Consider the following 23,794-nt stretch of genomic DNA (forward strand, 5'->3'; position numbering starts at 1 on the left):
TGATTTCCTGATGTTGAACCAACCTTGCATCCCTGGGATGAAACCCACTTGATCATGGTGCACTATCTTTTTAATATGTTTTTTGTATGCGATTTGCTAAAATTTTGTTGAGAATTTTTGCATCGATGTTCATTAAGGATATTGGTCTGAAATTTTCTTTCCTTGATGAGTCTCTGTCTGGTTTAGGTATCAGTGTGATATTGGCTTCATAGAATGAGTTTGGGAGGGTTCCCTCCTCTTCTATTTTATGGAATACTTTGAGAAGTATTGGAATGAGCTCTTTAAAGGTTTTGTAGAACTCGGCTGAGAACCCATCTGGTCCTGGACTTTTCTTTGTTGGTAGGCTTTTGATGACTTCTTCTATTTCAGTACTTGAAATTGGTCTATTTAAATTGTTTATGTCCTCCTCGTTCAGTTTAGGCAATTCATATGTCTCTAGAAACCTGTTGATGTCTTCGAAATTTTCTATTTTGTTGGAGTATAGATTTTCAAAATAGCTTCTAATTATGTTGTGTATTTCAATTGTGTCTGTTGTGATACTTCCTGTTCATTTCGAATTTTAGTGATTTGGGTTTTCTCTCGTCTTCTCTTTGTTAGTGTGGCTAAAGGTTTATCAATTTTGTTTATTTTTTCGAAGAACCAACTATTTATTTTGTCAATTTTTTGTATTGTTTCTTTTGTTTCAATTTCATTGATTTCAGCTCTGAGTTTAACTATTTCCTGTCTTCTACTACTTTTGGTGCTGTTCTGTTCTTCTTTTTCTAGGGCTTTGAGCTGTAGTGTTAGGTCGTTTATTTGTTGAGTTTTACTTCTTTTATTAAATGCGCTCCATGAAATAAATTTCCCTCTAAGTACTGCTTTCATAGTGTCCCAGAGATTTTGATATGATGTTTCTTTGTTCTCATTTACCTCTAAGAATTTTTTTATTTCCTTCCTATTATCTTCTGTTATCCATTCATCATATAATAGCATATTGTTTAATCTCCAGATGTTGGAATAGTTTCTGTGTTTTACTCTTTCATTTATTTCTATCTTCAATCCATTATGATCTGATAGAATACATGGTAGTGTCTCTACTTGTATTTGCTAACATTAGCTTTGTGGCATAATATATGGTCTATTTTAGAGAAGGATCTATGTGCTGCTGAGAAGAAAGTGTATTCGCTCTTGGTTGGATGGTATATTCTATAAATGTCCGTTAAGTCTAAATTATTGATTGTGTTATTGAGATCTATGGTTTCTTTGTTCAATTTTTGTCTGGAAGATCTGTCCAGTGGTGAGAGAGGCGTGTTAAAATCACCTAGTATTATTGTGTTATGGTCTATTTGGTTTCTGAAATTGAGAAGGATTTGTTTGACATACATGGATGAGCCACTGTTTGGGGCATAGATGTTTATGATTGTTATATCTTGCTGATTTATGCTTCCCTTAAGCAGTATGAAATATCCTTCTTTATCCCTTCTGACTAACTTTGGCTTGAAGTCCACATTATCGGAAATGAGGATGGATACTCCAGCTTTTTTGCTGAGTCCATGTGCATGGTATGTTTTTCCCCATCCTTTCACCTTTAGTCTATGGGTATCTTTTTCTATGAGGTGAGTCTCTTGCAGGCAACATATTGTTGGATCTTTCTTTTTAATCCAGTCGGCCAGTCTATGTCTTTTGATTGATGAATTCAGGCCGTTAACATTCAGGGTTATTATAGAGAAATGATTTGGTTTCCCGGTCATTTGGTTCATTTTTAAAATTTTATTTATTTGTTTGACACAACTTGTTTCCTCCTTTATTTGACAATTCCTTTAGGATAATTCCTCCCTTTGCTGATTTGCTTCTTTGTTTTTCATCTCTTCCTCATGGAATATTTTGCTGAGAATGTTCTGTAATGCTGGCTTTCTTCTTGTAAATTCTTTTAGCTTTTGTTTATCATGGAAGGATTTTATTTCATCGTCAAATTTGAAGGTAAGTTTTGCTGGGTATAAGATTCTCGGTTGGCATCCATTTTCTTTCAGGGCTTGAAAAATGTTGTTCCAGGCCCTTCTAGCTTTTAGGGTCTGGATTGAAAAATCTGCTGATATGCGTATTGGTTTCCCCCTGAATGTAATTTGGTTCTTTTCTCTCACAGCCCTTAAAATTCTGTCTTTATTTTGTATGTTAGGTATTTTCATTATAATGTGCCTTGGTGTGGGTCTGTTGTAATTTTGTGTATTTGGAGTCCTATAAGCCTCTTGAACTTGATTTTCCATTTCATTCTTCAGATTTGGGAAATTTTCTGATATTATTTCATTGAATAGGTTGTTCATTCCTTTGGCTTGTTTCTCTAGGCCTTCCTCAATCCCAATAATTCTTAAATTTGGCCTTTTCATGATATCCCATAGTTCTGGTAGATTCTGTTCATGATTTCTTACCATCTTCTCTGTTTGTTCAACTTTGTTTTCAAGGTTAAATATTTTGTCTTCAATGTCTGAGGTTCTGTCTTCCAGGTGTTCTATCCTATTGGATATGCTTTCTATGGAGTTCTTAATTTGGTTTATTGTTTCCTTCATGTCAAGGATTTCTGTTTGGTTTTTTTTCAATATCTCTAACTCTTTATTGAAATGATCTTTTGCTTCCTATATTTGCTCTTTTAACTGTCGATTGGTGCAATCATTCAATGCTTACATTTGCTCTTTCATCTCATCATTTGCTTCTCTGATCATTTTAATTATGTACATTCTGAACTCCTTTTCTGTCATTTCTTCTGCCATGCTGTCATTGGGTTTTATTGATGTAACATCTAGATTTGTTTGCAGCATTTTCTTTCCTTGTTTTCTCATATTGTTCAGGTATCAGTGGACCGCTGAGATATTGCAGATTTCCTCTATTGACTTACAATGTCCCTGAAGATTTCTATATATATCCCCCCTTAGCCTTCAGTAGGCTGAAGTCTTGGAGGAAGTTGATAATGCGGTGCTCCACAAGGAAGCTGCCTCTCTAGGAGTGGTGGCCTTCAGGTGGGGTATAATCCCTGCTAGTGGGCAGAGGTGCCTCCACTTGTTGACCAATGGTCATCCAAAGGGGACCTAGGCTGCGGGCTGAGGCAAGGCCTGTTTGGGCCTGAGTCTCTGGTTTTACCGTCCTTGTGGGGAAACCTCACCCAGCAGGGAAGACTCACCCAGTGGGGAGGTCTCGCTGGTCAGTTTCCTCCTAGAGGTTCCCCTCAATTTACACTACCGCCTGGGCTGGGCTGCCTTCCTCTGCAAAGTTCCCAGGGGCCCGGCCCTACCTCCTGGGCCTGGGAGCCTCACCCTTCGCAGAAGAATCTCCTTAGGCTGCCCCTCCTCATAGAATCTGCCCGCAGGCCTGGAACCTTCGCTCGGCCCTAAGCCTGTCTCTGTGCGGCTCTTCCACCCAGAAGCCTCCTAGATCCTGGGACCCTGCTCTGCACCTAATCGCCTGGCTATGCGGGCCCTCCTCTGTGCAGCCACCTGGGGCCCCGAACAATCGCTCTGAGTCCCAGAGACCCGCCACAGGCCTCTTCCTCCAGACAGCCGCCCAGTATTCCGGTGCGGTCACTAGGAGTCCAAGAAACTCACTTCGTGCCTCCTCCTCCCACCAACCACCGGTAGCCCTGGGCAATCAATCACTCCAAGTCGAAGTGACCCTCCCCGTTCCTCCTACTTCTCCAGATAACCCCCCGGGTATTCAGGAGCGGTCGCTCTGAGTGGCTCTGAATCCACTTGACCCGCTGCACGGGTCCTCTGGGCAACCGCCCGGAGCTCTGGTGCGGCCACTCAAGACCAAGCGACCCACCACACTTCTCCAGGCAGCCCCCCTGTGTTCAGGAGCTGTCACTTTAAGTCCAAACAACTCACCACTCGCCTTCTCCTCTGAGCAGCCGCCTGGAGTGCTCATGCAGTCACTGCGAGTCCAAACAACCCGCCGCGCTCCTCCTCCTCCTCCTCCTACTCCTCCGGGCAGGCCCCGGTGTTCAGAAGTGGTCTGAGTCCAAACAGCTCGCCACGCAGCCCCTCCTCTGGCAACCGCCTGTAGCTCTGGTGTAGTCACCCCGAATCCAAGCGGCCACGGTCCTCTTCCTCCTCCTCGTCCTCAGGGCAGGCTCCGGTGTTCAGAAGCAGTCGCCCTGAGTCCAAACAGCTCGCCGCGGAGCTTCTCCTCTGGCAACCGCCTGTAGCTCTGGTGCAGTCACTCTGAATCCACGCGGCCATGCTCCTCCTCCTCCTCCTCAGGGCAGGCCCCAGTGTTCTGAGTCCACACAGCTCTCCTCGCCACTCCTCCCCTGGGCAGCCGCGGGAGCCCCAGTGGTTGCTCCGAGTCCCAGCGCTGTGCCGACTGGCCTCCTTTACGGTGCTCCCAGTTGTCCGAGTTCACTGCTCCAGCGGGGGGAGGGGTATCTCGCCGGCAGCTCTACTTCACAAAGTTTCCTGCGTTTCGGGACCACCGGGCCATCCGGGATGCCTTCCCAACGGGTGAGAGTCACCCGGCTGCTTTGAGTTGGTCCCAAGTGTCTCAATATCTCCTCTTTTGAATCCTGAGTCCTAGAGCAACATGAAATGCAGCCACCCTCTAGGCCGCCATCTTGAAACCCCCACTTTAATGTATTAACTGCCAAATGAATAAATGAGTAAAATGAAAATACACTACCCATAGATGAAGACTATAAAAAGAGGTTGCTTCCTAAGAATACACATTGCCAATAAAAAAAAAAAATAAAAAAAAACAAACAAACAAAAAAAAAAAACAAAGAATACACATTGCTTTTTTTCTTTCTTACTAGACTTATAACCAACTCACCTCAATTCATTTTGCTTATAATAATGGTAATATATTTCAAAATGACATGAAAAGTATAAACTTTTTAATAGAGTAGCTGAGAAATTAAAGCCCATAAATGAACCTTGAACTAATGAAGTAAAGCCATTATTTATCTTGGTGTTTCATTTGATTTATAGTACAAACTTAAAAAAAAAAACAGTTTTGCTTTCCCTTATTCTAATTTATTTTATTTATTTATTTATTTGCTTGTTTGTTTGTTTATTTATTTATTTATTTATTTATTTTTGTGGTACTGAGGATTACACTCACATCCAAAGGCAAGTGCTGTACCACTGAGCTACATCTCTAGCTCTATAGTTTCTCTTGATTAAAATGTTCTTTTGCAATTGAAGAATGTTATTGTTACTATATAATCCTTTGATTTTCTTTTTTTTATTAAAGTGTGTCGTCTGATATTTGGGTTGTTTTAAAGAATATCATTCCATATGAAGTTCTATTGTATTGCTTAAGACAAGCTGAAAAAAATGTGTTAGCTTAATACTTTAGATGATGTAGAATATATGAATTTAGTTTACATGGTATAAAAATTAAAAGAAGATATATGAAAAAGTATTTCAAACATGCCATGTGTTTATTTAGTAAACTTCTTTTACTAGTTTGACTCAAAAAGGAATTTAAATATTGAAAACAAATCTCTTTATTGTTATATCATGTACATGTACAAATATGTAATGATGAACCCTACCATTATGTATAATTATAATGCACCAATAAAAATATAGAAGAAAAAATAAGTATATAAAAAGGAAAACAATCTCTTAGTGGTTAGTTTTTCAAACTTGGTGTTGCTTTCCCCTGCCCCCAGTACTGGGGATAGAATTCAGGGGTGATCCATCCCTAAGCTGTATATCTCAACCCTTTTTATTTTATATTTGAGACAGAGTTTGCTGAGTTGCTCAAAGACTGAATAACTAGTGAGCATGTTGCTTCTTTCTTTGTGTTCTCATGTTTAAACTGTTGGGATGAAGCTGTTTTGTGGCTAATATACTTGAAGGTAATCATTTTTAGCCAGGTAATCATTTCAAGTGTTCAGCTGAATTTTGCCACAATATAAGGAAATTTGGGTATCTAAACTAAAATATAATTATGGTTATTATTCTGCTTGGTGGGCACAGCTTTAACAAACATTGTGGTCACTGAGGGACAGTACTGAATTAAAGGTCATGAAATAGATGAAAAGCTTCAGAGATGAAGTCTAATACTTAATTCCAAACAAAGTACATCATAGACATATGCCATCATGTGATAAATTTGCCCTTGTTACTTCGTATTACCCTTCTTAAGTATAGTTATTCCCCAAAATTGCTCCTCTGACTTAGCCATTCTTTTAAATATTTATTTGCTAAGATAAATTATCTTCTCATAGCTTAATATCTTGAAATTTATCAGTCTTAAAACTATGTAATCCTAACCATTATTTTGCATCTAGATTCTGGATTCATATTTCCATGTGTCTATAAAACATTTTTATTTGGATATCTTACTGTAACCTTAGCTCGGTATATCTAAAGCAACATTTACTTTCCTATACATTCCCAATTATTCCACTTGGGGTGTAGGTACCAAAATTTTTACTTTCCATCCTAGGATTGTGGAATCATCCTTTGACTCTTTCCACTCCATTATGCAATATATTCAGTTTGTCATTTTCAAAGGAATTTGATTTACTTGGTTCTAACATTTCTTCTATTTTATAGTCCAGTGTTCTCAAAGCTTCTCACTTGAGTGAATTCTATTAGGTATAAGGCAGATTAGATTCCTGTTCTCAGGATGCTTAAAAGAAATAATGATAGCTATTACTCCTACATAAAGTTCAGATTCATGCTATCATATGGAAACCAACTGTAGTAACTGTCTTTATCGTTATATGACACTTTCTAGGTCATCTAGCACACGTGGCATCACTAATTATTTGTTTATGATCTGTTTCCCTTACCACATACACTGAGTTATTGGTAACAGAAATGGTTACTTCATTTTTGTATCACAGTGCTCAGTAGAGTACCTTTCACATATATGACTGAATCTTCGTTGGATGGATGGAGGAAAGAATATTATAGATACTTTGTCATTTGCTTCAAATAGTGAAATGAAAGACCTTTTAAAATCTCTTAGTTTGAAGATCTTCCGTAATTATCCCTAATTTGCTTGTCCAAATATCCTCTTTCTTATAGTCAAATAAATATTTTCACTATCTCCTAAATACTCCATCTTCACTCTCACCTGTTTGAATGCTGCTGCCGCTGCTGCCACTGCCACCTTCTCCACCTTCTCCACCTGCCCCCTATTGAGGGTCTCACTGAGTTGCCCTACTTGAATTCCTGGGCTTCAGTGATCCTCCCACCTCAGTCTCCCAAGTAGCTGGGACTATATATAAGTGCTTGCCACCACACCTGGCTAGACACTTCCTTTCTTTTCTTGTGTCGTAGTCTAATATATTTGCCTTTTTGGGAGCTGGGGGGTTTGTTTCTTTGTTTTGATGCTGGGTTTCTTTGTTTTGAATCCAGGGCCTTGTGGTACTACCATTGACACCCTAGCCCATATTTATCTTTTTGAAACCTTCCCTTCTAACTCTAACCCACATTGATATGTTGCCTGGCAACTGTATAATATAGCAGTCTGTGGTATTGATCAGTATTTTATGTATTTTTCATCTGTACTATCAAACTTCATTGTTTCATATGAAGTTTGTCAGATATCTCCTACTTGACTAACAACTGTGTAGTTGGCTCTGTTCTTTCATCTATGTTAGAAATCCAATATTAGAGGCTAGGTCTCCAAACATGACAGTTCTATATAGGAAATAACACAGATTACTGTTTAATAGAGGGTAGTCGTGTGGTCATTTCTTTTTGTCATTGATTTTAAAAGCTTATCTCTGAGTGTCAGCATAATTACATTATATTAAAATTTTATGACCGAATTTAGGCTAGTCAGATAATTAGCATACTCTTTAAAAAAAAAAATAAAAACTTTAGCCTGGCATGGTGGGACATGCCTGTAATCTCAGTGGCTCAGGAGGCTGAGGCAGAAGGATCACAAGTTCAAAGCCAGCTTCAGCAACTTAGTGAGGCACTAAACACCTTAGTGAGACACTGTCTCAAAATAAAAAAAAAAAAAAAGAACTGGTAATGTGGCTTGGTGGTTAAGTACTCCTTGATTCAGTCCCTAGTATCAAATAAAACAGCAAATAGTTGTTCTGTTGGAAAATTATAATAAATACAGATGGGCCATTTCTGTAATTAAATTTTCCATGTCTGATGATATTAGTAAATTAAGTATTTTTCAGTAATTTCTCTTATACTAATTTCTTTAGTCTTCTATATTTCCTATCTGATAAAAATGAAGATGTTTTATTTGAGAAAATAGCATACTTTGAAAAAGTACTCACTAGTGACTACCATATTTAAGTGTTCATAATTTTTTAATGCAGTACTGCAAATCGAACCCAGCGGTGCTCTACCACTGAGCTCTAACCACAAAATCTTTGGCCCTTGTTATTTTTCATTTGAGACAAGGTTTTACTAAGCTGCCAATGTTGCTTGAGTTTGCCATCCTCCTAAGTAGCTGGGATTAATAGGCAAGTGCCAAGTGTTTGTATGTTTAAAACAGCAGTTTATACTGCATAAAGATGTTTTAACTTCAGCAACTGTTTTGTCCATAAGTAAATATTACATATTGAAGAAAAGAACATACAGATTTCTATAAATCTCCCCTTTTCCTGTTTATGTTGGCATCATGTATTTTTGTCACTAAGGAAAGAGATAATTTAAAAAGCTACCCAAAGTGTGTGTTTATTTGGTACCAGGGATTGGTACCCCGCCCCGCCCCACCTTTTTAAATTTAAATTTTTTATTTTGAGACAAGGTCTTTCTAAGTTGCTCAGGGTCTTGCTAGTTTGCTGAGGATGGCTTTGAACCTGAGATCCTCTTGCCTCAGCATCCAGAGTTGCTGGGGTTGTAGGCAGACATTACCACACCCAGCCCAAAGTGTTTATTTTATATTACTATAGTTAGGAAATGGTGTTCTTCTAACAAATAACCTGTCTTTTCTTCTCTTTTTACTGTTTCTCCTTTTTAACTCTTGTACATCCATTTCTTTTATGTAATTCTTTTTTTCTTTTTTAAATATTTCTTTAGATGTTGATAGACCTTTATTTTATTCATTTATTTGTATGCGGTGCTGAGAATTAAACCCAGTGCCTCATATATGCTAGGCAAGTGCTCTACTACTGAGCCACAACTCCAGCCCCATAATTCTTTTTCTCCCCCTTACCCCTGTGATATATCCAAGGCTTTGTACATGCCAACCAAACGCTGAACTACATTCTCAACCCTTTTTCAGTTTTATTTTGAAATAGGGTCTTACTAAATCACCGAGGCTGGCCCTGAATTTGTGATCTTCCTGCCTCAGCTTCCAAAATAGCTGGGATTTCAGGCATGTGCCTCTGCATCCACCTGTAACTTTTATTTGGTCAACTTTTCCATTTATTTATTACTTATTTACATACCCTTATTTTATTCTAGAATAGATTTAATATAAATTCACACTTTTTAATGACTCCATTTACTTCAATCTCATCCCCACACATTTCCCCTTTCACCCATGTAAGTGGGATTTATTCTTTAACTGTTTTCCTGATTAGCTATTTACCCTGCAAGTAGAAAGGTTTTGGCTTCATGATGTGGTAAGTCCTTTATAGAGCTGACCAATACTTTCATAGTTCTTTGTAAGCAAAGGAAGTTAAGTTGTTAACTTTTTTCTTGAGTTTTACATTGCAATGTAAATTTTTGAAATACATTAGACTTATTAGAGAAAGTTGTTGAATTTTTAAGCCTTCAATTCCTACAACTTTTTAAAGTTACATTTATTCATATTTTAGGGATTAGAATAACATTTACTTTTATGCTAGTTAAATGTACTGTCAGAGTAGAGTTTTATTCACATTTGTGAGTTAGAACTTAGTGTGCTTAACATTTTTATTTAATTTTATTTCTTTAAATTTTATTTATGTGGTTTTTTTGTTTTAGGGTGTTTTTTTTTTGGCGGGGGGGGCGGCAGTTCTGGGGATTGATCCTAGGAGTGGTCTACCACAAGCTACATTACCAACCCTTTTTTTGAAACAGGGTCTAGCCAAGTTATTGAGGCTGGGCCCAAACTTGGGATCCTCTTACCTCAGCCTCTCAAGTTGCTGGGATTATAGGCAGGTGCCAACAGGCCTGGCTGATATTTTTAATGTCTAGTGTTGAACAGCTTCCTACAGTAGGTGTTAATTGCTCTTCTTGATTTCTGATTATCATAAATGTATACAATATAATGACCTCATGTAGGTCAACTTTCTTAAACTTTCACTGACTTTTTTATTTAATCTGCTTTAGGTAAAGTGGAAGAGATAAGTCAGAATGACTTGGGATGCTTTTTCAAAGCATGTACCACTAGGAATTCTGATTCTCATTCTGTGCCATCCTTCTTTGGAAGTCTATGATTATAGTGTATCAATATTACTAAAGGAATTGTGTGTGCCCTCAAATGTGTTTGTCTTTGTATACAAAAAGAACTTAGCCTGTATCATTCTTATTTATTTTTTAAAGTTTTCAAAATTATTCGTGGAAAATATTTCATAAAACAGTAAATGACTGCAGATTTCAAATATGTATTGCATCTAGTAATAAAATGATTTATTTTTCTCCTAAAGCATAAAACAAATATTTATATTAGGAAAAAAATGGTTGTTAGCAAAATAGTCCTGAAACTGGTGCCCTTTTAAGACAACATTCAGACCTTAAGTAGCAAGTACTAAACACTCAAAAGAATTCTTTTTAAGTTATTTTCAGTCTTCACTCCTATTTGTCTTGGATAATCAGATCAAATGTATTCTTTTTATAGCTACTACTCTGAAAGTTGCAAGGTTTCACTTGTCTGCTTTCTGATCTGCCTTCAGTATAGGTCCCTTCTTTTCTTCTCTCTGTACTCTTGAATTAATCTTCTACCTACTTCACAGGCCGATTCTTTGATGAGAATGAATCCCCTGTTGATCCGCAGCATGGCTCTAAACTGGCGGATTATAATGGGGATGATGGTAACGTAGGTGAGTATGAGGCAGACAAGCAGGCTGAACTGGCTTACAATGAGGAAGAAGATGGTGATGGTGGAGAGGAAGACGTCCAAGGTGAGCGTGGGCCTGGCCTCCATGCTGTGACCGTGAAACCCACCTCTAAGTTTTTTGGTTGAATTTGTGTAAATTTCCCCCATTTATTAGCAGCAAAGTCTTAAAATTAATTCAAAGAGGTTCTGGGAAGTTTTTCAGTTTTACTTTTAAAAGTATCTTATGATAGAAGTTGTAGATTTGTCAATAATTTTAATTTTTTCAGTTTTAGTTATTCTATGTATTATTGACAGTTACAATTTGAAACTCAAAATTCTCAAATTATGGAATTAAATTGTTAAAATGACTCTAGACTTTGCATAATTCTTGCTTTCAGAAAAAATTATTATTTTCCATTATCTCATCTGAAAACATTTCAATTTTCTAGGCAAGTATTGCCCAGGCAGCCTTTTTGTTATAAGGGAACTACGAAGGGAACAGTCTTCTTCATATTGAAATAAAAAATTATTTCATCACTGATAAAGCATAGGAAAATTATTTTTAATTTTTTTATGAGAGGCTTATGAAGGTTTATCTTATGTTCAATACACAGATTCAACATATTTTTGTTAACTGTGTTACTTCTGAACTTTTAACTTAGTAAAGTTCAGAATCTACCTGTGTGCATGCAGCCCTACCCATGCATGCATATCAGAGTACATTGTTGTATTGTAAGTTTTTAGGCTTATTTTTTGCCTGCTTATATTGTTTAGTACAATTTGTGGAGTTTTAAAATCTTCTATAAAAGTCAATTATGACCCTTATGATGTGATATATAAGATTTCCATAAGATGATGCATGAAATATTTTTCACTGTAACGTGTTTTGATTTCTTCCATAGCTCTTTGTACAGTAAATAAATTTTTACTGAGGTTCATGACAAGAATTATTTTTAAAAACTCAGAAGAAAATATAATTATCATAGGATACTGTGTAGTTAGTATTAAAAGAAAAAAAAACTAGAGATTCTGACTTTTGTGTAGGTATCATTTTGGTAGTACATTTTAGTTTTGGAAAAACATGTTTATAGAAATAGAAGCGAGATTAGTGTTAGAAGTTGTTTAAGGATATATTAATGAGAATTTCTCATTTTTGGTTATATAAAATTTTACTCGGTTTTTCCATAATTTCATCCCCTTTTCATAAATTTTACTTTCTTTTCTCATTGTTTTTGTGGTTTGTTTGGATTAGTCTTACTTTCAATTACATACAACACTTTAAGGCTTTTCATCACATGTATATCTTATTACCAATTAGATTGTAAGGTCTTGGAGAGCAGGAATTTTCATTTTATTTTTCCTTCTATTTTGTTTGTGTCCTTTTCTGCCTTCATACACTTTCTTACAGGGCCCTCAATAAATGTCATTAACTGATAAAAATTTATTCTTTTCATATTGAGCTTTTATTCTTATAACCATGACTAGGGTAATGACCTTCAACTTCTGAACTTATGAGTTTGCTTGGTTTGTACTTTAAATATTCTCTTCAGTTTTTTTTGTTTGTTTGTTTTGTTTGTTTTTTCTTAAGTGTTTTTCTATCATCTCATGGATGATTTTGAGGTTTTTATTAGAGCAGTTAATTTCAACCATTATTGACAATCATTTCGTGTGTGTGTGTGTGTGTGTGTGTGTATGTAATTGGTTTTTGCTCTTTTAAAGACAATGAGTTTTATCAAAAAATTTCAGTTTAGTTTTTTTATGGGTTTTCTCCACAGTAGGTAAATTTATTTTCATTGCCTTCTTTTTCCCTTATTTGTACCCTTTTCCCTTCCCACTCCTATTTCTCATTGCCGCTTCAGGTCCCCAGTACTTATATGCTGCCCTTCTTTTCCTTTCACAAGAAAATAAATTCATTGAATTCTAATTAATATAAAGAAATAGCCTAATAAACCTGGCATGGTGGTGCACGCCTGTAATCCCAGAGACTTGGGAAGCTGAGGCAGGAGGATTGCAAGTTCCAAGCCAGCCTCAGCAAGTTAGCAAGGTCCTAAGCAACCAGCAAGACCCTGTGTCTAAATAAAATAAAAGGACAGTAAAAGGACTGGGATATGGCTCAGTGGTTAGGTGCCCCTGGGTTCAATCCCTGGTACCTGGAAAAAAAAAAAAAAAAGAAATAGACTAATACAATATCTTTGATGAAATAGGTCAGAGGTTGTTAAGTTTTTTCATTTACTTATTTGCAAGTGAGTCTTACTTGAGCCAAGGGCTGCCATTTAATATTTCTTATTTCATTATAGAATTCTAGGTAATAGTGGCAGGAAGATAGGGCAGCTACATAAAGGGAACTTCCTTATCACAGAGAACAGAAAAATGCAAGAACATCAACTCAAGCAAATAAAGAAGATAAATTCTGGTAAACTAACTAAAAAGGATTACTTAAGAGACCTAAAGCTGCGTGCTGTGGCACTCCTCTGTAATCCCAGTAGCTCTGGAGGCTGAGGCAAGAGGATCTCGAGTTAAAAGCCAACCTTAACAACTTAGTGAGACCCTAAGCAACTCAGTGAGACCCTGTCTCCATATAAAATATAAAAAAGGGCGGGGATGTGGCTTAGTGGTTGAGCACCTCTAGGTTCAATCCCCGGTACCAAAAATAAAAATCAAAAAACTAAAATTAAATAAATTTAAATATATTTTCAGAGATTCTTCAGGGATTTCATTCTTTAGGTGTAGCATTAACTGTTCAAAAAGTAAGGAGGGGGATTATGGCTGTTCCCTAACTTATTAAGTTGGTTTTCAACTGTAATAAGTCAGAATATGTAGAATTTAAAAACATTTCTTCTTTGTGTCAACATAGATATAATGTTTGAATTCCCAGTACAGTTTGCTCTTGTAAACAAAACAGGCAATAGAATAGAAAAAGCCACTGAGCTGAAAGTTGAGAGACAGGCTGTGTATTGCTTTTCAAGTCACTTAAACTCTCTGGACCATGATTTCTTCATCTATATTTGAGAGCATTGGACTAGAATAGATTGTCCTTCTGAGTTCTAAAATTCTGTGCCCACGTTTACAGTGGAATTACTGTATATAACACAAATATTATGGGAAAATGTGTTTCAGATTGCAGGATGTTTGAAACACATCTAGTCCCAAACTTAGAAAAGAAAGTAAAAACTTAACTGCTACCATTGAAACTTGGAAGCCAAAGATGCCAAAAATTGAAGCATTATTGATCTGAGTAGGTGCTCTTCTCTGTTTTCTCTGATAGTGGAAGGAGGTTTTACTCACTGTGTGAAGTCTATAGCACTAGAAATTCCAGCTGCAGGTTAAGATTCTTTGGCTTTGGTCTCCAAAATTCTGGACTATGAAATTGAGGCTTTGACAGCATTTCTGCCAGTAGGAAACTAAAGGATTCCAGCCTTACCTCTGATACCTGTTCATATACATTCATTATTGGGGTGAATACTACCTGCAGAATATTTTCTTGCAGATTAAGTCAGGCCTGTTTTTCCTGTGTTTACAATCAGCTTTTTTAATTCCAATTCCTGAAACATTCTAATGGGAATTATTTATGTTGCTATAAATTTTTTGAAAAGAATAAATTTGGGAATACTACACATCTGATGTATCTTTTAGTTCATTCTTTACTGTTATAAGAAATGGTACAAATTTCCTGTTACTCTTTAATCCCATAAAAGTTGTTAATTTGTTTCATAAAATATGAAACACATGAATTTTACCTGTCTGGGGTTGTAGCTCAGTGCTAGAGTGCTTATGTAGCATGCAAGAGGTCCTGGGTTTTGCAGTGGAAAAAAAAAAAAAGTATTATGTAGTATATCTGTAGAAAGAAGCTTAAGCCTGTGCTTAACTGCCTACATTCTGGAGCTTGACTGCGTGGATTTGAATCCATTACTACCTTTGTGAGCCTGTGAAATACTAGCCCCTATGCTTTAATTTTTTTCAACTGTAAAATAGAAATATAGTTACTTAATAGTTGTTTTATGGATTAAATGATTTAATATTTGTTCAGCACTTAAAACAGTCTTTTACACTGTAAGTAATGTTTAAGTGTTCACTGAATACAATCATTTTTGAAAGTAAAAGCAGCCAGGCATGGTAGTGCATGCCTGTAATCCTAGCAGCTCAGGAGACTGAGGTAAGAGGAGTTCGAGTTCAAAACCAGCCTCAGCAACTTAGTGAGGCCTAAGCAACTCAGCAAGGCCCTGTCTTTAAATGAAATATAAAAAAGGATGGGGATGTGACTCAGTGGTTAAGTGCCCCTGGGTTCAATACCTGGTACAAAAAAAAAAAAAGTAAAAGTAAATCTAAAATTTTTTCTCTGGATTGCCTGCTTTAGAGAATAATTGCACTTTGGCCTATAGACTAGTACTTTTTTTATGGAGCCTCACTAGCTTAAGTTCTTGCTTGGTATAACTTTATTTTTTAAAAATATTTTTTTGTTGTAGATGGACACAATACCTTTATTTTATTCATTTATTTTTATGTGGTGCTGAGAATCGAACCCAGTGCCTCACACTAGGCAAACCATCTACCCTGAGCCTCAATACCAGCCCTTTTGTATAACTTTCTTTATGGAAATAGTCCTTTCTCAACTTCAAAACTTAGGAATTATGTAACAAATTATGAATGTCTTTATAATTATATTTCCTTTAACAGTCATTTTTCCTTGACTAGCTATTATAGATTTTGCCACTTTCTTAAATTGACAATTTTAGTCTGTATAGTTATTTAGTGTTTATCTGTTATATCAGATTTGGTCAGGTAATTTCATAATACTTTACAGATAAATGCAAACAGGTTGTTGATAGAAACTTGACATCTGGATAGAATAGCTATACTGATAAAGGACTCTAGTTAAAGGTAAATGATAGAAAGTACAATGCAGTATTCCAAAAGTCCTATGGAATTCTGAAAAAGTGTGAAAGATCATATTAAAATTTAGCTAGAAAGAGCATAAATTAATTTTTAAACTCCTTATATATAGAGAGGATGCTGCAAGTAAAGACTGCCTTTATGTATTTTTAATTTATTTTTTAATTTTTTAAATCAATTAATTAATTATCTTTGGTACTAAGAATTAAATCCAAGGGGCACTTTACTACTGAGCTACATCTCCAAGTCCTTTTTATTTTTATTTTGAGCAGGGCATCACTTAGTTGCTCAGGGCCTCACTAAATTGTTGTGACTGGCCTTGAACTTATAATCTTTCTTCCTCAGCCTCCCAAGACACTGGGATTACAGGCATGTACCACCATGCTGGGCTACCTTCTTTTATTTTGAGGTAGGAAGAACAGTTATCCTGTTCTACTAAAAAGATAATTAGAGGTCCAAAGAAGTTCAGGGACTAGGTCACGTTTGCTAAGTAGCTGAGTCAAGGGACTGGGGATGTAGCTCAATGGTAGAGCACTTGCCTAGCACATGTGAGGCACTGAGTTCCATCCTCAACCCCCCATAAAAATAAATAAATAAAATGAAGGTATTGTGTCTATCTACAACTAAAAAATATATTTTAAAAAAAGTATCTGAGTCAAGAGCAGATTTAAGTTTTTCTATTCCTATACCTTTGCTCTAAGACCTCATTTTCCCTTTACATTTATTCATTTAAAAAGCCAAAAATTAGTTAATTTTTTTCCTTCAGTGACTTTTCTGTTAAATCTAGGAATTTTCCACTGCTCCAAGGTGATTAAGTCTTCATTTAATTACTAATGTCTTGAAAGATGTATATATATATAGTCATAGGTAAGGTCCCATAACATGAATTCTGAAGAGAACTTTCTGGAAATGGGCCAGTGCTTATTTTACCTTTTAAAACCACTTTTTTTTTTTTTTTTTTTTTTAAGTACAGAGTTTTTTGACAAGAAATTGATCAGCGTGTTTACAAAATACAAATGTAAATATAAATTTAATTTCAGCCACTGCACATGTTAAAACATATTTGGGGTTATCATGCCTAGTGGATTATACTGTTAATGTGCATGATAAGTTTAAGAATGTGGTACAAAATTTTTCTTGCAGTTTCAAATGAGAATTTCTGTAAGTTTAACAGGAAAGTTGTGGAAAAGAAAAGAAAATTGGATTGTTTGCCATTTGTGGAAGAACAAAATTTTAGAGTAAAAAAATCTATCAAGGGGGCTGGGATTGTGACTTAGTGGTGGAGCACTTGCCTGGCATCTGTGGGGCCCTGGGTTTGATTCTCAGCACCACATAAAGATAAATAAATAGATAAATAAATGAATTAATTAATTAAATAAAATAAAGATACTCTGTCCATCTACAACAACAACAAAACACTTATCAAGGCTGGGCTCAGTGGTGCAGGCCCGTAAATCCCAGTGATTTAGGAGATTGAGGCAAGAGGTTTGCAAGTTTGACATCAACCTGGGTGAATTAGCAAGACTCTATCTCAAAATAAAAAGGACAGGGGATATAGCTAAGAGGTAGAGTGCAAGTCTCCGAGTTCAATCCCCCAAAACAAAAAACAAAACCAAAAAACTGTCATACCTAATATAAGGATGTCATAAAAAGCCATGTTCTAAATGGAGATTCTTAGGTTCATTCTAACATAATACTAATTTTTTCTTGAGCAGTCTTATTTAGAATCTATAGTCTGCAGCAAAAATTAGAAAAGAAACAGTGGCACACATCTGTAATCCCAGCAATGCAGGAGGCAAAAGGATAACAAGTTGGAGGCCAGCCCCAGCAATTTAGTGAGACCCTACCTCAAAATAAAAAATAAAAAGAAATGGGAATGTAACTCAGTGGTTAAGTGCCCCTGGGTTCAATCCACAGTCAAACAGCAACAAAGTTAGAAAAGAAGCATTGTTTTTGTCAGTTAAACTAACAACAGTGCTGTGACAGTTAATAGCCAAGAAGGAAGCAGGAAAACCTGTCAATAGCCAAATCAATCAAACTCCAAAGCACCATTTGAAGTAATTCAATAGCTACTCAAAGAGGCTTTGAGGATCTTACTAACAATATAACATATATTTTTTTTTCTTTTTGGTACATAAAAAGTTAATTTGTTCAATATATTCCATACAGGACTTTAAGGGTAAGCTATTCCCAAATAAGTAGAGAAATTCACTAGAAAGTTAAATATTGGGATCAAAAGTGACTTTTATTTTTCTCATTTATTTTCTAATTTTTATATTACCAGCATGAATTACTTTTATAATTAGACAAGATTTTGGTTTTTTAAAGGCAATAAAATATACAGAGAAATGTTTCTACCAGAGCTTTAATTTTAACCTTCACCTATATAGTAGAAATAATATATGTATAAAAAAGAACTGAATCCTCAATATTGAGGGTTCCTAAAGTTTTGTTAGCTATATTTATCGAACTCTACATCTATCTTCAAAGTGCTTTAGAAATAATCTAAAGAATGAGAAGTCTGTTTTGGAAGATTATTTCACTTTTCACTCTTTAGCTAAGCCAATAGGAAATAGAGTACTGTATGCATTAGGTGAGAAATAACAAGAGAAAATGACCTTAAGACTGAAGAAAAAAAATTGAGACAGGTTTTTAAATTTTTTTTTTTAATTAGTTGTAGATGGACACAATATCTTGTTTATGTGGTGCTGAGGATCGAACCCAGTGCCCCTTGCATGCAAGGCAAGTGCTCTGCCACTGAGCCACAACCCCAGCCTGAGACAGTTTTAAATTGGGTTTCTACTATGATTTTTAAGAAACTATTCTTAATATATAATTATTTTACTTACAGATGATGAAGAAAGAGAGCTTCAAATGGATCCTGCAGACTATGGAAAGCAACGTTTCAATGATGTTCTTTAACTCCTAAAAGAAAACGTCAGAAAGCCTAAAGTGCTGTAAAATGGAATCATTTCTACTTTGTCATTTTTGACTTCTGTTGTAAAGATCAGTTGTATCAGTTGTAAAGATACATTGAGATAGATTTAAGGAAAAACTTTAATGAAGGAATGTACCCATGTACATATGTGAACTTTGTCATATTATATTATCAAAGCAGACTTTTGGTTATGATACAGTTGAGCCAAAAACCGATAATCTTTGCATTTAAAGCAAACTAATGTATATTTCACATTTTATTGAGCCTAATTATTTTCCACAAATAGACAAATGGGAGAAAATGGTTGTATAGGTTTTATGTTGCACATCGCATAACCACAGTGAGAACAGTTATTCAACTGAGAATTTTTTATACACTAATATCTTCTTGTTAGCCGAACAGGTGTTCTGTTCTATCAGCCCCTCATTTCATGCTCTTCAGGAGTTATGGCTAGAATAGTTATGTAAAAGAGGGGAAACTTGATGCCAAACACTAAGTAATGTGTACAGAAATCACCTTCCTACTCAAGTGCTGATGTGTTTTGGCATATTAACTTTCAGCTGAGGCCTGATGGAATTTGAGATAAGCTTCAAAGACATAACAATATATATGAGTTATTCTTTACTTTAGTTCTTGAAATTGTGGAATGCATGATGGATGATATATTTTTGATTTTTACTTTCTCAAGTAATACCAGTACTGTTTAGCTATAATCAGCACTGGCTAAAAAAAAAATTGTTTTCACAGTTCAGGTCAGTGAAGATGATTTAAATGCCAGATCCTGGAAGGCGCTAAATCTACTTTGAAATGAATCTACAATCAACATTTCAAAGCTTTTTTGGTAATTTTAATTATCTTATTTGACTAGACTTTTTCAGAACTACTAAATAAGAAATTTTAACGGGTTTTTATTAATGCACAGAAAAATAGATATGCAGTGAGGTCTACAGCTGTTTTATTAAAATAGCTTAAAAGTTTGTAATAAAAATGACTCTTTGTAATTACTTAATGTTAGTTGAGAACCCAACAACTTCATATTTGCTAGACTTACAAAATTGTTTTAAATGCATTTTGTCTTTTTTTACACTATTCAGTCAAGTGTGTAAGCTAGCTAACCCTTATTTTCTGATACAAAGCACTTTTAAATATTATCTTTCTTCCCCCAAAACAAAAGATTTTGATCATACCAAGATGTTTAAGGTTGTTAACCCTGTTTTTCAAAAGGGCTACCATTAATTCCATATAAACATGAAATATTGGGCTGGGGATATAACTTAGTGATGGAGTGCTTGTCTAGTATGTGTTAAGTTCTGGGTTTGCTCCCCAGTACCACAAAACAAAAAATAAAAATATAACCACTCCCCCATATTAGTTCCCTGTCATAATTCAAACTTATAGAAGTAAAGAAATATATTAGTCACTTGTTGAAGTGCAAAAATTCTTAGCTTTCAGTTAGAAATTATTTAATGACCAGGAAAAGATGCAGTAATTTACTAAAATAGTTTTTTCTACCATATCAAAGTAAATAGTGTTCAAGCCTTTGTTAACAGTAGGGTCAGGCCTACAGTGAATAGGTGTGATGGTTCACAGAATTTTTAAAGGAGAGTTAAAGGGAAGTGATATACATCCTTTGGGCATTAATATGGAGAGGTAAATCTAAAAATATTCCTAGTAACATTTTATGTTTAATATTATAAAATCTTTACAAATGAAATTACCTGTCTTAGTTCCTTTGTCATAAGAATGATCATTTGGTTATATGGTAGCTATTACATACATAACAAAATTTCCTCAATTGGCAGCCTAGACATTTTGTAAACTAAGAAATCTTGGACCAGTTGATAATATTTCTGACTGTATTAACATTTTGCTGTTATAAAATACTATGTAGATGTCTTAAAATTCTGACATTCTACAGTCTATATTAGATATTCTATTTCTATGTTTTATTTCTGCCTTAAAATTTAGGTTTTTTAAATGTATTTTTGCCCTGAATTGTTAATTTGATGAAAGTTCTGCTTTTAAAATCATCACTTACTGGGTTCTAATAAATAAAAAATTAAACTTGTTTCACTGTTCTGCTGTTTCTAACACCTTAAATACTTGACAATCACATGATAAAGTCACATTTTAACACAGATTTGAGTAAATTGTTGCTTATTTAAGTTAAGCTAAACTAAAAGTAGAAATATTTATAGGAAGACTATTACAGGGCTAGTTTATCCATAAACATTCAGTATCTTTTTAAAAATTTTTTTTTAGTTGTCAGTGGACCTTTATTTATATGTGGTGCTGAGAATCAAACCTGGTGCCTCACACATACTAGACAAGTGCTCTACACTGAGCTACAACCCTAGCCCTTGAATATCTTTGTGTGCCATGTTGTTCTAGGTAGTAAGATGAATGGATAAGATAGACAAAGTTTGTTCTGGAACTTACATGCAGGTGGGACAGACAATACAAGTAAACAAATGAACCAGATAACTTTAGTGAAAAAGAACTGTTCAAAATAAAGTTTTGAGGCCTCCAGAGTTCCAAATAATCATGGTTTTATTCAATAGAAACATTTTAGTTGTGTAGCTGGAAGATAAATGAGCAAGGAGAAGAGAAAGGAAGCTGAACAGATAGAGGTGACAAGACTGGGAAAGCTATTAAGTTCAGGTCACTGCTACTGACTCAAAAAGGGGCTGGGGATGTAGCTCAATTGGTAGAGTGCTTGCCTTCACATGCACAAGGCCCTGGGTTCAATACCCAGCACCATGGGAGGGCTGGGGGATAAAAATGTACAGAGTATAAAATATGCATGGTGGGGCTGGGGTGTAGCTGAGATAGAGCACTTTCCTTGCATGCCTGAGGCATTGATTTTGATCCCCAGTAACGCCTACTCGGAAAAAAAAAAAAAGGAATGATGATTGCAAGGAAAATATGAGTGTCTTCAAAATCATTTCTAAAATGTCACTAGTTTAAAAAATGTGTATCTTTTATTTGTATAATCATGTAACAAGAAAATTTGCTCGAGTATGAAGTCAGAGAATCTGTTTATAAAAGAAATTGTGAGGGCTGGGCACAGTAGCACATGCATGTAATCACATGTGACTCAGGAGGCTGAAGTAGGAGGACGGCAAGTTTGAAGCCAGCCTCAGCAACTTAGCGAGACCCTGTCTCGAAAAATTAAAAGGCCTGGGGATATGACCCAATGGAAAAGCATCCCTGGGTTCAATTCCCAGGAAACAACAACAAAACAAAATAATTGTGAGGAAGTCATTTCCATAATGGCTGACCCTGGAAATTTCTATTCCCTTATGTCTAACACTATGGCTCCAATCAGACAAACAGTATGATATTAATATATATCCAAGTCTAGCTTATTATTTATACCACATGTGGACCATTGACATTCAGTTCTAATTAGGCCACAACAAGCCTAATCCAGTTCCATTTTAGATTCTCTTCTCTATGGATTTCAAATGAAAATTCATCCAAGTAACCAAGGTAATTGGAAATGTAATGGTCCATGTAAGAAAACTGTATCAAGAGCAGAAGTCTCCTGGACTTGAAGACAATTCAAACAAGAACTTGAATGCTACCAGGACTTTGTTTCACCAAACTCCCATTTCTGCTTTTCTCTATTACCTTCATTTTCTCAGACCAGTTCTCTCTTCAAAGCTTTATGACATCTTTTATTTATTTATTTTTGTGTGGTGCTGAGGATAGAACCCAGTGCCTCACACATGCTAGGCAAGCACTCTACCACTGAACCCCAGCCCCAGGCCCTAACTATGACATCTACAAGATTTCTTAATTTATCTACCTAATGGACTACTCTTCCCTTAGTTTTACTTTAAAAATCTGAGGGAAGAGAGACTTATGCTTCTGACTATAATGGAGTAACTTAACTAGCCTTCTTGGATTAGTGGCAACTATAGGACAAGATATATTAGGCAGCTGTTTTCAGATAGTACAAGTCTATCATCTTTGAGAGAAGGGAAATTTAGGCAGTGAGTTCCACAATCACCAAGCTTCCTGTGGTATATAAAAGGACATGTCTGAGCAGAGTCTGGTTCTGCTGAGCTGAAGAGATGGAGAACATAGTTGGAGATAACTCAAACAGTTGGGATCTAGTGAGTGGGACACCGGAGAATCCAGAAATACACATAGGGATCCCCATAAGTACATGGCTGAGGTTTGGGCTATTCCTGCTCAGATCAAGACTACCTGATGTGTAGTAGAGTATTTGCCTAGCATGTGTGAAGCTGGGGGTCAATCTCCAACACAAAAAAAGGGAAGAAGTGAAGAACTGCCCTAACAAATCTAACATTAAGCCCTGAAAAGATTGATAGAGGAAACAATATGGAAATTTAATTCTGCCAAGTTAGAACTTGAAAACTTCATGAGCTTTCTACAATATAAGCTAACAAAGTAAGAAATAAGTATATTTAAGTTTAGGAAATCACTCAGTAACTGGAATATCTGCTAAAACAAGAATCAGCAAGTTTCAGAGAAGATAACAGAATCCAGTTGGGCCCACACCTGTAATCCCAATGACTTGGGAGACTGAGGCAGAAGAATCCAGCTTTAAGGACAGCCTTGGCAATTTAGTGAGACCTGTCTCAAAATAAAATGGAAAGAGATTGTGGTAGAGCACCCCTCTGTTTGGTCCCCAGTATTGGGGGAAAAAAAAAAAAAAATGGATGTGGTAGTGCATGCCTGGAATCCCAACGGCTTGGGAGGCTGAGGTGCAATAAGCAACTCAGTGAGACCTTGTCTCTAAATAAAATACAAAATAGGACTGGGGATGTGGCTCAGTGGTTGAGTGCCCCTGAGTTCAATCCCTGGTACACTCCCCCCAATAAAAAGAAAAGAAAGAAAAGAAAATAATAGAATCCAGAGTTTCTACAAGGTATTACATTTATCCAGTGTTCAATGGAAAATGACTAGATAAACATACAAAGAAACAAAATTCAATCCATGGTTTAATAAAAATGATGGCCCACAACTCTAATCCCCCAACTACTTGGGAGGATAGGCAAGGAGAATCATGAATCTGAG

General features: G+C 35.9%; 1 protein-coding gene across 2 annotated transcripts in view; it reads left to right on the forward strand.

Moving 5' to 3' along the window:
* GOLM2 (golgi membrane protein 2) overlaps window positions 1-20,095 on the forward strand; it is a 125,911-nt gene extending 105,816 nt beyond the window's left edge. The window contains exons 9-10 of one of the 2 annotated variants that reach the window (XM_079127790.1): window positions 10,835-11,002; window positions 18,659-20,095. In XM_079127790.1, coding sequence (XP_078983916.1) covers window positions 10,835-11,002; window positions 18,659-18,729 — 239 coding nt within the window. In that variant the 3' untranslated portion in view covers window positions 18,730-20,095. The remainder of the gene's footprint in view (window positions 1-10,834; window positions 11,003-18,658) is intronic. The other variant, XM_079127791.1, reaches the window with a different exon arrangement.
* The last annotated feature ends 3,699 nt before the right edge of the window (window positions 20,096-23,794 follow it).

Source organism: Sciurus vulgaris (assembly GCF_902686455.1).
Source record: "Sciurus vulgaris genome assembly, chromosome: 2".
Classification (NCBI taxonomy): domain Eukaryota; kingdom Metazoa; phylum Chordata; class Mammalia; order Rodentia; family Sciuridae; genus Sciurus; species Sciurus vulgaris.